The following is a 14,601-nucleotide window of genomic DNA, read 5'->3' as shown; positions in this document are numbered from 1 at the left end:
CGTGGCCAGAGAGAACCCTGCTTCGGCCAGCCAGCCACATGTGTCCCATGGATCAACCCTGGGACGCCTGGGAGCGGGAAGAAACCAGCACTGTACCCCCGGCGTCATGCCCATCCAGGTCCTAGGCAACACATGAACTGTCCGGAGTTGACGGCCCTGCGCTCGGTAACCGGCGCGATTGATATTGATTGACGGGTCGCTTTTGCATGTCGACGACAATCATTTCCTGTTCCAAGGTTAATTAAAAGCGAACGATCTGTGCAGCAGAAAGCAGGAAGCCATTGCACATAGTTTTGATCCTTCTAGCGGAACTGATTTGACAAGGGCAATCAAGGAAGATTGGTGGGCAAGAATTCCTTACATAGCCCTAGTAGTCTGAGTGCAACAGGACGGCAAAGACGTAACGAACCTGAGCTCAATCTCCGACCAGCAGTACAATATAAGGCACTCGCAGTTTCGCATTCTGGTGGCTGCATAGGTAAATGGTTCCTCTCGTATTTCGATACTCTCTTGGACCTTTCTGCTCTTGGCATAAGATGCGCTGCATGCATGCTTCTTGACCCGAGGTTGAATGGCAGACTAATTCCTCGTTCCTGGTCGCTTGCTGTACGGAGCTCCATAGAATCCATCGAGTGCTGACGGATGCAACGTGGACGATCGAAGGTGCACTAGAAGAGGTCTAGTAGTAGCTGAAAGGACCGCTGCGGCCTATGCAGCATGGCTGAAAGAGGGCAAAGACGAAGGAGAAGGATGAAAAAAACGCTGGGGAATGTCTCGGACAATCCGCATGCTAGAGCAATCACAGAACAAGGGTTACCTTTTCGCTGGCTCTAATGACGCGTTTCTCTCCCTCTTTCTGCTCTGTCTCTCCCTTTCGTTACGGTCACCGGCTTGCAATTTCCGAAGCAGCCAGACTATCGATTTGAAGCAGTTTGGATACCAGCATGCTGCGTTGAAATGTGTGGAAAGCGTCAGTCCCAGAACAGCGGGGACTCGGAGCGATTCGAGAGCTGTACTCGTAGTCTAGTCTTGTATCTAACATCTCGCATTAGAAACTCTCCACCACGGGCGTTTTGCGTTTTCCTTTCCTATTTCCAAAGAACTCGTGTGGCTTGTTAAACGCTGCCACTTACAGGCAGCAGGGTATCAGCTCGCTATTTGGCCGAACAAGGATCGTTCAACTCAGTGACGCTTGCTATCCTTACATCGCGGGGCTTCTAGAGAAACAGGCAAAGAAAGAGACGGGAGGGAAGAGACCGACCAACGATGACCATCAGCACTGACAGTTCGGGTGCCCGGGCTACGACGGCCCCAGGAAACGCCCAACCCCTGGTGCTCATCATCGGGGCCGGCATCAGCGGACTGCTGCTCGCCCAGCAGCTCAAGCACGAGGGCATCTCGTACCGCATATTCGAGCGAGACGCTGACCTGGAAACTCGCGGCGCGGGCTGGGGCCTGACGCTGCACTGGTCGCTGGCAGCGCTGCAGAGCTCGTTGCCATCTGAGCTGGCGCAGCGCATCTGCGATGAGTCGAGCGTGGATCGATGGGCAGATCGACGGGGTGAAGCTTCGAGATTCCCGTTCTTCGACCTCGACAGCGGAGAGCTCAAGGCGCAGACGCCGGGAGCCGTGAAGATCGCGAGAATCCGAGTCACTCGCCAGAGGCTGCGCAAGTTGCTGGCAGAGGGCATCGATGTTGAGGTGAGAGAATCTGAAGCTGCAGTTGCGCTGCTTTGGTTGCGAATGATGGCAGTTTGATGGCAGTTGACGATGTCTCTTGTACCTTCCAAGCCTTGTTGCTTTCCCTACCTACCTCATCTGATATCCATACAGCTGCAGCCCGAGCATCCACGTCATTACTTTTCTACTGCACTTTCCCTTCTGTCCTCACTCCCTCTGTCTTCCATCTCTGCTCATCTATTGTTTGCTGCTTCACTCGACGCTCCCACGATCACTTTACATCGTATTTTAACAACCTTCATGGTGTATCCTCGCTAATATCGCCTCGACTCAAGTGGGGGAAAATCCTCAGCGAGTTCCATACCGGCGACAACGGCATCGTCAGCGCTCGCTTCGAAGACGGCACCTCATGCACCGGCACGCTGCTCGTGGCATGCGATGGAGGCCAGTCGCGAGTGCGCCGCGCCCTGTTCCCGGACGAGTCCAAGCTGATGGTGCACCTGCCCGTGCGCACCATGGGCGTCAAGATCTCGTTGACGGCGGAGCAGATCGAGCCAATGCGGAAGCTGGATCTATTCTTTCTTCAGGGCGCCTCGCCGACCAACAGTTCCTTCACGTACTTCAGCGGTGAGTGACGCAAAAATACCCAGTCTGCAACTCTATATCTCGAACCCCCCTACTTGGCTTTTGTTTCCTTTCCGTCAGGGCATGTTTCGTCCAGCTCTCGGGGGTTCCATGTGATCTTGCAATCGGCTTTGCCTGGCCATATTGGGTGGTTATTAGGGCTCCGGTCCGCTCCCAGCGTTTGGTCCTGTGGAGCTCACAATACGATACGGAGCCCTTGCTCGTGTCCATCACCGACGTATAGATTACCTACATGCGGTGTACAAGCGGGAGCGGCGGCCGCCGTTGCGGATCTGGCGATCGCCCCTCTCCCATGGCGGCAGCCACGAAATTCCGTGATGAGATATGACGAGATGTCCTGAGATGGCCATCTGCAGCGGAATCTCGAACGGGGAAAAGAAACAAAAACACAGGGTCAAACTCAGGCAATTTGCTGACGTATCTCTATGCATTGCACATACAGTTCTCGACGTCCCTGGAAACCAGGCTGATAGCGACCCCGACCTCTTCAGCTGCCAGCTGCATGTCTCGTGGCCGTATCCGGGCAGCGGAACGCCCACGGACGTTCCGGCCACCAACAAGGAACGGTACGAACTGATGCACGCCTACGCAAAGACTTGGTCGGAGCCTTTCCGCTCTCTCGTCTTGAACAATGTGCATCCCGACACGGAGATCAAGCGCCTGGATGTACTGGACTGGGCACCGCCTCCGGGCTTGCACTCCAAGGAACAAGTGGTGCTGATGGGCGATGCGTTTCACCTAATGTCGATGTGTAAGTCGTTTTCCCCTCGTGTTCCTTTGCTCGGAGAGATTTTGTGGAAGTCTCATCGGCACACCCCCGTCCTTGGTATTTTCGGCTTGGTAGCTCCTACGAGCCCGCATAACACCATCACTGCTATTGCGATCATACCATTCGCAATACGGAATATATTGGTGACGCCTGCTTACTCTATCTCAGACCGAGGCGAAGGCGCCAACCATGCCATTGTAGATGTCCTCGACTTTGCGGCGCACATCGTCCCGCTACTGTCACCCGATCGTGGCTTCAGCTCAAGCGCGGACTCGCAACAGCTTACTGATGAGAGCCAAGGCTTAGATTTCCGGCGGGCTCTGCGCCAGGCGCTAGATAGCTATGAAGACGCCGTCGTCTCTCGAGCCCGTCCAGGGGTGCTGGCCTCGCGCAGGGCTTGCTTAGATGCGCACGCCTTTTCCAGGCTGTTTGGAGAGACTGCGACTGGCATCAGCCCGCTGCTGAGCAAGCGCGAGATGATGCTTCAGTTCGACGACGAATCGACGGAGCTGCTCAAGTAGCTGTAGCTTAGCACATCATTTTCCTCAGGCTGAGAGCGATAGAGTATGTACTGTATCCTGCTTATACGAGGAAACACAGCAAATCACTCTGCCATTCAACTCTGATTCACATTTTCAAGGTCTTGTTCGCCTGCAGCAGCTGGTGCGTGGCGCAACGCAGAATGAGGTTTTCATCACAACAGCCGACTCATTGGACCACAGACCCGGACTGTCCCGGGCATCCGCGGGCCAGAGCAAGGCCAATGGGCCTTGCTTCCGGGACCTCGTCCAAGCAATGCGATCCCTGCTGGTGCATGCAAACGGGAGGGCCCCGCGGATCATTCCATGTACGAAGTACATGAACGAAGGGAAAGGAAGACAGGGAAAAAAGACAAAACGGCCAGTAGTGCATCGTCTCATGGCCTGATGTCCGCATGCTCAATATAGTGGGAGCAGGGTCGTAGAATTGTTTAATATAATCAGCCCAATCCCGACTCTTGGAACTTGCCGCGCTATCACGACCCCAGCTTAGCCTCCCTGTCCTGTCTGAGAATTCCAGATCCCCCAATGCAAGAAAACTGCTCCGGGAACGGGATCCGAAACTGAGAAGAGACCCCCCCGACTTATGCTTTGTACTCCGTACTATGAGGCTCGTTTCCTTTCCCTTTCCTGCGGACCTTTAGTGCCAAGTCAGTACCCCTTGCCCGTCTGTTCTCGTAAGGCAGCTTGAATGTGTTCTGCATGTCGAGGCCGGAAACTTGAAAGGTTCCAGATATTGAGTATTATTCATGCCGTCTTAATATGTCGTTTCCTCTTCTTTGTAGCTGGGGTTTCAAGGAGGATTCGAAAGGGTTGCACGCAGTGGCTGCTCTAGTCAGTTTCACGAGCTTCGTTGGGTAGACAGAAAAAGAAAGCCGTGTACGGGCCTAGAGTGAGAAGCCGCATCACGCATTCGCTGGCAGTATCTCCAAGGCCGCAGTAATTCATTGCCTCTGCGGCTATCCTATATCCTAGTGCTCCAATTTTGTACTTTACTTTTCTCCCCCTGAGCCCCTGGTGAACACCTTGCAGAAACAAGAAGAAACAGGAAGAAAGCAAGTAGTCGTTCCAAAGCATCAATCCAAGGCGTTAAAAGCATCCCGTGCAGTAGAAACGAAGAAGAATGTATACAAAAAAAGAAAAGGCATCACAGTTCTTTAGTAGACAAAGGAAAATTAAGACCAAATCAAAATAACAGGCCCATAATGCAGGCTGCCACAGAAAATCATCCATCTAGACATTATCCTCAAAACTGTCGTTTCGCCGCCTAGGCTGATTGCTGTCGTCATCCACCCGTACGGTGTAGGTGACGGACTTCATGATGCCCGTCCCCTGAAGGATGTTCTCCTCGCTCGAGGACTTGCCTGTGGACAGGATGATGCTCTTGTCTTTATCGCGGTCGTGGCTGTTGGAAACATCGCTAAGCTTGATGTGCTCGCCCTTGGGACCGCCTCGACTGTTCTGGTGAGATGACCCGTGGTTGTACGAGTTCTTCGTGCGGTATTCCTTGGCCTTTCTCATAAAGACGGGTGCCAAGAATGGCAGCGATGAAACCATGTTCTAGAACCAGAGGATTAGCCATGTGCATGCCGAGCCATCAGGGAGATAGGATACTTACGCCGACATTGAACTCAATGGTTCCCCAAAGCACAAGCATGGTGGAATTACCATCGCCGCTCGAGATTCGGTTAATCTGTGTATACCGCAGGATCGAGCAGACTGTTGTGAAGAGGCCGAGCAGGAAGATGCCAATGAGACCGAGTTTCTTGCCCAGCTGAACGTTGAGCTTGACGAGAACCGGCAGAGGAATGATGGCGACGATGATGTCGGAACCGATGGTGACGACCGCGTAGGCTGTAAATGACGGTCCAGCAGGCAGGCAAGTTCCTGCTTTCAAGGGGTTCCAAGACTTATCAACGGGGTGGCAGGCGAAGATGAGTGAGAGGGCACAACCAAGATGCCCGAGAAACACCACCAGGATGGTAACAAAGACAACTTTACGATACGTCTTCTGGTCTGTGCCTTTGAGAAGTCGTAGGTAGCTGATGAGGAGAGCAATCTTGAAGAAACTGATTCCGAGTTGGTAAATGGGGCGTCCGGCAAAGTTGACTCTCGTGTACGGAATCAGACTGGCCGCGGGCCGGTCTTTGATGGGTAGTCCCAGGCCATATCTGGTTTCTGCGCGGCGCGTCAATACCCATGAACGACCACGGCTTCGGCCAACGGAGCGTCATCGTCTTGACTTACGGACAATGCAGAGGATCGAGTAGATGAGCGCAAACACCACGGATAAAGCAGCCATCCAGTCATCGGCAGCGAGACCGCGGGCGGTGTGTCGTATATACAGACGGGTTCCAACGATCACGATGGAAAACAGGGAGAGAATGGAGCAGATGATGACGATGGTCGGATATTGAGACTCATGGTTAATCGCCTCGTCGGCATTCACGACCCAAGCCATGATGACAAGCGTTGAATGGTCGACGTTGGTCGTGATCGGTGTTAGTTGCTTAGCCGAGAATGGCGGCGGCCATGCAAGAGGCGCTGGGACGGCGAGAGACGCAGCAACGAGGGGTACCGGCCAGAAAAGAGAACGAGAGAGGGCGGCAAAGAAAATATAGCAGATGCCAGCGCCAAGTCAGCCAATAGACGGTGTATGTGTACTTGCTGCAGTCAGTCGCGGGACACAGCATGAAAGCGAAATCGAAGATCAGTATAAGCGGGACCGACAGAAAGATGGCCCCCCAAAGGGAGATATAAGAGAAATGCTCGTCCAGTAGGAGAGCATTCACGGCCAAAGGCCGCGAAGGGCGAGAGTGTCGGACGATATATGGATCCGGTACTAGCAGACGCGAGGTGTGTCTTAGATAGGGTTTCTCTTCTCCCTTTGGTCAGCATCAAGCTGGGACACGAGGCTGCAACCCGGGGCCCTGGAAGGCTCGCTTTCTCAAATCCAGCATATCAATGCTACCCTTTTGGTCGACAGCTGTACAGAGTATCCTCATCCGTACAAAAACCCCCAGGATAACTTTCCTCTTATGTCCAGGCTCGGCGTATAGATGAGGGCAGGTCGTCTCTCGCATGAGGTACTAGTAGAAGATCCCTACTCGCAGCAAGGAGTGGAGGGACAGGTTCGACGGTGCGGAGCTTGGGGGCCCTGCTGAAGAGGGCACGAGTCACCGTGGACTTGAGAGCCAATCGTGCATGGCAGTCTTCGGCTCTAACTCTGTTTGCCCTGTAGCGATCCAACGTATACCACGTACTCTTCTGCCGTTTTGGCGGAGTCGAGCTTGGGAGACGATGCTACGATGCCGTCTCGCATGAAATTAGCAGTAACCTGGCCGCGGCCTCTGGAAGGGATTGGCCCAAAGAACAGCGCTGTACTTTGCACTCCTCAAGAGAATCCATACCTGCCTGCGCCGGGGCTCTCGAGGACAGAGCATTGAGCATCTCACCTCATGGCGAGCAAGGGAGGATACGTGGTCCCACCCACATCCCTGCCTGCCAGGCGATAGCCATACGACCTGGTCGTTTGTAACGTATAGTGTGTATACCTGCTCGGACAGTAACCGTACTGTGAGGGCGTGGCTTCGGCCGGCGCGCGGTTGGCGTGTTGATCTACCCCAGTAGAATGCCACCAGCAAAGCCGTCTCCTCTTGTCAACTGACGGGCCGCCGCTAATGGACTACCGGACAGAGGATCCGTCCATCACAGCGCTCATGACCCGACCTATCATCAACCATTGGGGGGAAAGCCTGCGTGCGTCTCAGCCAAATCGTAGGAACTGCGGTAACTGCAGTACAAAGAGTACTAGTATGTAGTATCTTCGGCATCGACTTGCGATGCTTTTGCCTGGCGTCGACTGTCCGCTTGAGACAGACCATTCTATTAATGGCAGCGGACCTAGTGCCGTCTGAGACATTGTTTGTACGCATGACGGCAGAAGTGAGGTATATAGCTCTCTACAGAGCTGTCGAGGTATGGTGCGGTCGGGGCACTTCTTGCCTCGGCCGATCACAAGAAAGAAAAGAGCTTAAAGAATCTTCCAGCTGCGCTGGTCCGGGCGCTCCATATTGCATACCCAAGGCGCTGCAAGTGTCCTCTGGCTCTGCTCTGGTCTTTTTGCTTCTTGCTAGCTGCGAAGATCACTGGGGCGATTTGGTGGGCCAGAGACGGCGGGCCTCTTTCATCATCAGTGGCACATGCTGCGAGTGCCGAGATGCCCCGGCTCACAGAGGAAGGTGGTGGAAGTATCGTGACGGCATGAGCAGGATGACAAGATCGTTTGTATGTAGGGTTACTTGGTAGGAAGTAAAACCGGAAGAATCAAACTCCCACGCGTTTCATAACCTGTCTGTCGCCTCAGGGGCAGCTGAAGAAGGGGAACGGCAGGCACTGAACAGGTAATCGTGGTTGCAACAGTGACATTGGGATGGAGACGGCCAGCCGCAAAGGTTGCAAGGCGCAAAGTCCGACCAGGAAAAACGCCGACGATTCGGGGTTGGATGAAGACGAGAGGAAAAAATTCTTTGATTGCCCGTCGATTGTGGAGTTGCCGAAGGATTGGGCCAGTGGGTACGTACTCCCCGGTTCCTGGATGAGGTGCCAAATGAGGAAGGAAGGGACAACAGTTGGGCCGACTTGCCATTGCCGCCTCTTGCCATGTGAAGTGCGTCCGAAACACATACAGTACGGTACAAAGGCAGGCACAATGCAGGCAATGCCTTCTCATGTGCCTGCCAACACGATATCACTGGATTGCAATCCCCGAAATAGCCTGTGTAACATGAGCCCATGATCATGTACCTTAAGTTGGTAATACAAGATTGGGCGCTACCGTTAGTGTTAGTATTCTGTAAGGGAGAACTGGAGGGAGAAACGAGCTGGAAACGGGCCCAAAAACGTGGGCGATCTAAATTGAAATCGTAGCGGAACCCCGACGCAATTTATGAGCAGATCAGTGGGCGCAGGGCAGGTGGACTCTTGGGTTTGCGAGGCCTTCAAGGTTCGCACTGCTCGGAGTACGACGACGGAAGATTTTTCACAGTCCCTGGACGAGGGACTTTGCAAAACACTCGGAGGAGCTCTTCCAGGATTAACGGAGCAGCGTCCGGGTATCATTTCATACGAGTACCTACTTAGTAAGTTCCTGCGGCAGCCGAGCACGACTTTGAATGACACACATGATATTTACATGTACATACATGCAAGCCCCAGCGTGCTGCTTAACCGAAGTACTATGGAATGCAGCTGCAACTGTACCTGCACCGGACCGCGCGAGGCAGAGCCGCCGTACATATGATATGTTCATGCCTCCTGCATACAGGGGAGTATGTAGGTGGTTAACTCACTAATACTACTTGTGCCTGGAATTGGAGAACGAGTCCAAGCGAAACCGGGGCTCGTGACGGTGACCCTCGGCCGAAGCGGGTCGGAGCGGTAGGTCCAGTCGCTGGTAGTGCTGAGAGCTTGAAGCTACAGGCCTCGTGTGTTGCTTGTCCAGGCGCCCTTGAGTGCTAACTCGGCTCCGCCGTAGCTGCTAAAGGCCCCTACGGAGAACCGGCTCAGCACCCAGCTCCAGCTATTGATGTTAGTAGTTGTAGGGAGAGAGGTACGTAGGGGGTAGGTCGAGGTATCTAATAGCTGCGGTCGACTGCCGGGCCCAGCTCGCTAATCAACAATCTCTTCGAGTCCCTCTCCGTCATCACTCTCTCTGACAGTTACAACGGCCTCGATAGGACCCTTGATCCGGCTATCGTACGAGACGGTCAATCAACGTTACTCGAGTCAATTCCCGAGACCCCCGTCAGTTCATGCTTGACAGCCAATTCGCACCGCGATCCGTGACAGGCGATGCGCCGCCGGGCGGGACAGAGACCACACAGAGACTAGACGCTGGCTGCTGCTGCTGCTGGCTTCGCAGCTTGATGCTGGCTCGGACGAGGGAAGACGCCTGCATTGAAGGCGTCGACGGCGCACTTGGCCCCTGCAGACCCGTCGGAAATGTGTTCCGCCCCGTGGCCTGTCTGGTCTGGTCCTGAGCGCTGCTTGGCCGCTTTCATCAACCACGCTTGGCGAACGACGTGCGATCGCGGCATCGCCTCCCGCCTCCACAAGCTCGCGCAGCGAGTCCCGGGCTTGCTCGGTCTTTGTCATCCCCCCCTGGCAATATTCGGCCTTGGCTGCTTGGCATGGCCTTGCAGTACTGCTAGGCCCTCGCTTTGAACTTTGCTGGGTAATATAATGGCGAATCCTTCGAAGAGGTGGGGGTGGACCGGGGGCGGAGGAGACCTCAACTGGCTTTGCTATCCTGGAGCAACAGGTCTGTCGATACATATGATCGAGTGGCTGATACAAGCAACGCCTTCGGAGATTTCGCCCATCCACAAGTATTGGGGGAGGCAATGCCTGGGGAGAGAGCACCCGCGGCGACTCTTCTAGACTGCTTCGACCACCCACCACTTAGGAATGAAGGCAGCTTAGCATCTCGACGCCGGGCCAAGAGGAACGCTGCTTTGACAGGCCATCTGCGGCGCAACCCACCCCATTGTGACCATCCATCCCTTTGGGTCGAGCCATTTTCCCTGCTCTCCGGCTCTACGGTAAACCCCTCGCTGATGGCACATCTGTCTTGCCCAGTTCGAGTTCCCACCTCTTATTTCGACGCCTGCTTGCTTCTCCCTTTCACTAGCATTGCTAGCACCGTTTGTGTCCAGTTTACATGCTCTCTTCCCTACTTATTTCTTACGAGTCATCTTCAACGAGCTGTGCTAAGCCGCTGCTTGATGGGTCCGACCCAGCATATCCCTGGACCTGCTGCCGAACCTTGCTCGAACCCTCGTTGCGGCCCCTCGTGGCACCGCTGCAACCTGCGCCCCGTCCAATTGTCTCATCTTTGTGTGCTGTGAACTGCTGCTAGCTTGGACAAGTGCGAGCGCACCTGAACTGCGATATCGACGCCATAGCTGATCTGTTCAAGACCCCTTCCCTCGGGCACGGAACCCCTGCTCTGTCCTGTCAAGTCTTTCATGCCATATCCTCATTGGGGAGCCCGGAAACCCTCTTATTACGACGTACGGCAGCCCCCCCTTCCGCATCATATTTGAACTGCCGTTCCTGGCTCAAGGTGTTGATCTTTTTGCGAGCAGCGCTGATCGTCCTGCTTCTGGAGCCTTGGAAGGAAATCCGTGTCCCAGTCCCCATCTCAGACACACAGCTGGATCCCTTTCCGTCCGCCTACTCCCTCGCTGGGGCGCTCAGACATACCATTCACTCGTCACGTCACTTTCCCCCAATCTTGTCCTTACCAAAATCTTTGTTCCACGCCTCTCGCCGGATCCGAATCCGCGGCCGTAGCCCTTTGGCACAGTCGAGAGCTGTGAGGACAATCGCAAAGATGTCTTCCCCGAACATCAGCGAGAAAGGGGGCGACATCGATGTCCGCGGCACTACCCCGTCTCACAGCGATGTCGACGTTCCCGAGGCCGGCATCGATGATGCGTGGAAGTTCCTCAATGAGCACCGCGACGCCGCCGGCGCTGCCGCCATCAACATCGACTCGCTTCGCCGCAAGATCGACCTCCACATCGTGCCTCTCATGTTCCTCTGCTACACGATGCAGTTCCTTGACAAGGTCATCCTGAATGTGAGTCGATCTGACATGATCCTTTCGTACCTGCATATCGGCCCCCACTCAGATCGAGGGAGCGGGTTTTAACTGGGTGTCCCCATCGTGGGTTCACACTGCGTGATAATGCGAGATGCTGATGTAGAGGCAGTATGCGGCTGTCATGGGGCTCAATGTCGACCTGCATCTCCAGGGCAATGACTTTTCGAATGTGGCTACCTTCTGCTTTGTCGGCCTACTCTGCTTTGAGATCCCCAACGGTAAGTGTAGCTCTGTCAAACATTGCAACATGCTCCTTCGTCCCCCTATGCCAGAGTCATATCGACTAAGGCGTCTTGATAGCCTACTTCCTCCAGGTCGCCCCTGCTGCCAAGTGGCTCGGGCTCAATGTCACCCTCTGGGGCATTGCCACGGCCTGCGGTGCCGCAGCCCGCAACTACCAGACGCTGCTCGTTTCTCGTGTCTTCCTGGGCATCTTCGAGGCCACGATTGGGCCTTCATTGATGCTCATCAGCAGCCAGTGGTACACAAAGTCGGAGCAAGCTCCTCGCTTCTCGTTCTGGTATCTCGGCCTGGGCCTGGGCCAGATCCTCGGCGGTGCCATTTCCTACGGCTTCCAGCATGTGGCCCCCGGTGCTTCCCTGGCTGGCTGGCGCATCATGTTTGTCGTCTTGGGATGCGTCACCGTTGTCATCGGCCTCTCCACCTTCTTCTTCTTGCCTGATACCCCTATGAAGGCTTCTTGGCTGTCCGATAACGAAAAGGTTGCCCTGTTGAAGCATGTCAGTGTCAACCAGACCGGCATCCAGAGCCGCAAATTCCGCCCCAAGGAGATTGTGGAGGCTCTCCTTGATCCTCAAATCTACCTGCTGCTGCTGTCCGTCGTTTTGGTAAGTCTTGACTATCCTTTCGCTGGTCGTCCAACTCTGAGGATCATACTAACATTCCGAAGCTCTCCGTCTCTAGCGGTGTCGTCACCACGTACTCGGCAACTCTGATCAAGAACCTGGGCTACCTGCCGGCCAAGGCTGCCCTGATGAACATGCCCTCGGGTGTTGTCAGCATCTTCTTTACTCTGCTCGTCGGTTTCGGCGTTCGCAGGCAGTCCCACCGATGGGCTTGGATCATCGCCTGCATCATCCCCGCGTACGTTTGCCACCATTTAGGTCACACATACGGAGGCCTGTGTAACTTCTAACACCCTTGCACAGCATTATTGGAGGCGCCCTAATGTCCTTCCTTGACACCAAAGCCCACCACGCGGGCGTCTTGGCTGGCATCTATCTGGTCAATGCGGTTGTCGCTCCTCTGACCCTCTTCTATGCCGTAAGTACACCCGCTGCCATGCACACACGGTCTGATTGCAGCGGTGAGCCGACTAACGCGACGGATGCAGTGGACTGTCGCCAACGTCAGCGGTGCCACCAAGCGTGCCTTTGCTGCTGCCATTGTCAGCGGCTCGTTCTCCCTAGGCAACATTATTGGACCCCAAACCTTCCAGGCCCGTGATGCGCCCGACTTCCGACCCGCCAAGCTGGCAGTCATGGGCACTCAGGCTGGATGCGCCGTGACTACGTTTACTCTCTTCCTCTACTATGTATGGAGCAACAAGAGACGCGGCGACCGCAGCAAAGAGAACGAGGAACAATTCATGTCTCCTGAGGTCTGGGCCACCATGACGGACAAGGAGAACAAGATGTTCCGTTATTCTTACTAATTTGTATGCATGCCATCATGCCATGAGATGTTCCTCTTGTTTACTCCTCTTCTTTGTTAGACCACGCCTTTTTTGTCTTGTTTATGCCATTTGTATGTTGCTTGATATGAATTAAATCCAAACGATGGCTCGAGGCTTTCATGTTGGATGTATGAGACGAGTACGATATACCCTCATTTTACAAAATCAAACGTACGATAAGCATTGGTTATGTCTATAGAGGTTGAATATACATGATATCCTGTTGGCTATGCATGACTGCCTTGCATGCCGGATTCATCATGCTGCCATGGAGGAGCAACGCAGTTTAAGCCTCAACGTCCCGGGCCCTGATGACGGTGCCACTTCTGGCAGCGTCAAGTGCATCAATGGCCCTGAGCTGCTGCGAGACGCTCTCTTCGACGGAGATTTGGCCCTTGAGGTTGGGCTCAACCTTGCGGAACTGGCCGAGCATCAACTCTTCCGCCTGAACAACCTGAGGCGGCTTTGGGCCTACAATCATGTGAGCCTAGGAACAAAATGAGGGAATGGGGGGAAGGGAGGAGGTGCGATATCTTGCTTACCCTCCCAAGTATCGACCCAGCCGGGGCACAGAGCCAGAGTCTTGATGCCCTTGGGCGCGAGTTCAGCCGCATACTTTGCGACCTGGACATTCAAGCCCGCCTTTGCAATGGAATACGCCAGCGCGTACTCGATGCGCGACCCGAGAATCAGCTCAGTATTTGCCATGCTGCTCGTGATGTGCACAATCTTCTTCATCTCGCCCCTCTCGATGAGCGGCAAGAAGGCGTTGGTCGTCCAAGCGCCGCCCCAAATCGCCGTGCGAGCGGGCACCTCGTAAAACTTCCTGGTGGCATCGACATCAAAGGGGACCTTTGTAGGCGGGAGCGCAAAGGTGTCGAGGTCGACGGAGTTTGCGTTGTGGATGAGCACGTCGAGCGCGCCGCCGTCGAGAATCTCGGTTGCTTTGCGGGCGGCGGCGAGGATGGAGGCCGGGTCGGTGGTGTCGGCTTGGAGGATGTGGATGTTGGGGTGGGATTGGGCGAGGGCGTGGAGGGAGGGGATGGAGGTTGGGGAGGGGTTGCGGACGAGGGCGAGGATGGTGTTTGTGGGGGACTGGGCGAGTTGGCGGACGAGTTCGCGGCCGATGCCTTTGGAGGCGCCGGTGATGGCGTACGATGGCATGATGGGATTGTGGGAGGATGCCTGGGGTGCTGGGTTTCCTTGGAATGTAAATGGAGTGGATGCTTGTTGTTGGAGATGATGGAGGGTATTCGGGGGCTTTATATGCGGTTGTTCGTGTAAGTCGTGGCCAGGTCGACTCTGTGGTGGAGAGCGTCACTGCCATGGACAGGAACAATGCCGCGATGACGAACCCATGGTCCAACAGGTGCTACATGGGGAAGCCCGGCATTTCCATGCGCATCTTCCATATCCAGCGCCATATCATCAATCAACTCACCTCAACAAAGATGGAGAGCCTCTCCCTTTCACCAACGGCCGGACCGGAGTCCATCGTCCGGCCGTCTCATAACGCAGCCAATCAGCAATCTCCTTCGTCAGCAACGGAAGCGGAACTTGTGTCCAGCCATCGGCCGACGGATCTCGGACCGGCCGCTCCAAC

At 54.9% G+C, this 14,601-nt stretch overlaps 5 protein-coding genes across 5 annotated transcripts; 2 read left to right on the top strand and 3 right to left on the bottom strand.

The window, feature by feature from the left end:
- Nucleotides 1-1,266: 1,266 nt before the first annotated feature.
- On the top strand, nt 1,267-3,615 carry CCMA1212_000498 (putative FAD-dependent monooxygenase; the record flags this gene model as incomplete). Its single annotated transcript, XM_073697964.1, has 4 exons — nt 1,267-1,701; nt 2,016-2,307; nt 2,768-3,076; nt 3,263-3,615. 4 exons carry the CDS (start codon nt 1,267-1,269, stop codon nt 3,613-3,615), a joined length of 1,389 nt encoding a protein of 462 aa, XP_073563903.1.
- Nucleotides 3,616-4,866: 1,251 nt separating this feature from the next.
- On the bottom strand, nt 4,867-6,094 carry CCMA1212_000497 (uncharacterized protein; the record flags this gene model as incomplete). The annotated part of the gene is made up of 3 exons (XM_073697963.1): nt 4,867-5,193; nt 5,252-5,811; nt 5,881-6,094. 3 exons carry the CDS (start codon nt 6,092-6,094, stop codon nt 4,867-4,869), a joined length of 1,101 nt encoding a protein of 366 aa, XP_073563989.1.
- Nucleotides 6,095-9,521: 3,427 nt separating this feature from the next.
- CCMA1212_000496 (uncharacterized protein) lies at nt 9,522-9,731 on the bottom strand (the record flags this gene model as incomplete). Its single annotated transcript, XM_073697962.1, has 1 exon — nt 9,522-9,731. One exon carries the CDS (start codon nt 9,729-9,731, stop codon nt 9,522-9,524), a length of 210 nt encoding a protein of 69 aa, XP_073563530.1.
- A 1,298-nt stretch (nt 9,732-11,029) lies between these two features.
- On the top strand, nt 11,030-12,977 carry CCMA1212_000495 (Thiamine pathway transporter THI73; the record flags this gene model as incomplete). Its single annotated transcript, XM_073697961.1, has 6 exons — nt 11,030-11,278; nt 11,412-11,520; nt 11,603-12,150; nt 12,213-12,406; nt 12,472-12,586; nt 12,657-12,977. The coding sequence occupies 6 exons, from the start codon at nt 11,030-11,032 to the stop codon at nt 12,975-12,977; spliced, it is 1,536 nt and encodes a 511-aa protein (XP_073563899.1).
- A 307-nt stretch (nt 12,978-13,284) lies between these two features.
- On the bottom strand, nt 13,285-14,162 carry CCMA1212_000494 (uncharacterized protein; the record flags this gene model as incomplete). The annotated part of the gene is made up of 2 exons (XM_073697960.1): nt 13,285-13,469; nt 13,541-14,162. 2 exons carry the CDS (start codon nt 14,160-14,162, stop codon nt 13,285-13,287), a joined length of 807 nt encoding a protein of 268 aa, XP_073563900.1.
- Nucleotides 14,163-14,601: the final 439 nt, after the last annotated feature.

This window comes from Trichoderma ghanense (genome assembly GCF_004382785.1).
Source record: "Trichoderma ghanense strain CCMA-1212 chromosome Unknown scaffold_0, whole genome shotgun sequence".
In the NCBI taxonomy this organism is placed as follows: Eukaryota; Fungi; Ascomycota; class Sordariomycetes; order Hypocreales; family Hypocreaceae; genus Trichoderma; species Trichoderma ghanense.
This window is presented reverse-complemented; position numbering and strand designations above follow the sequence as displayed.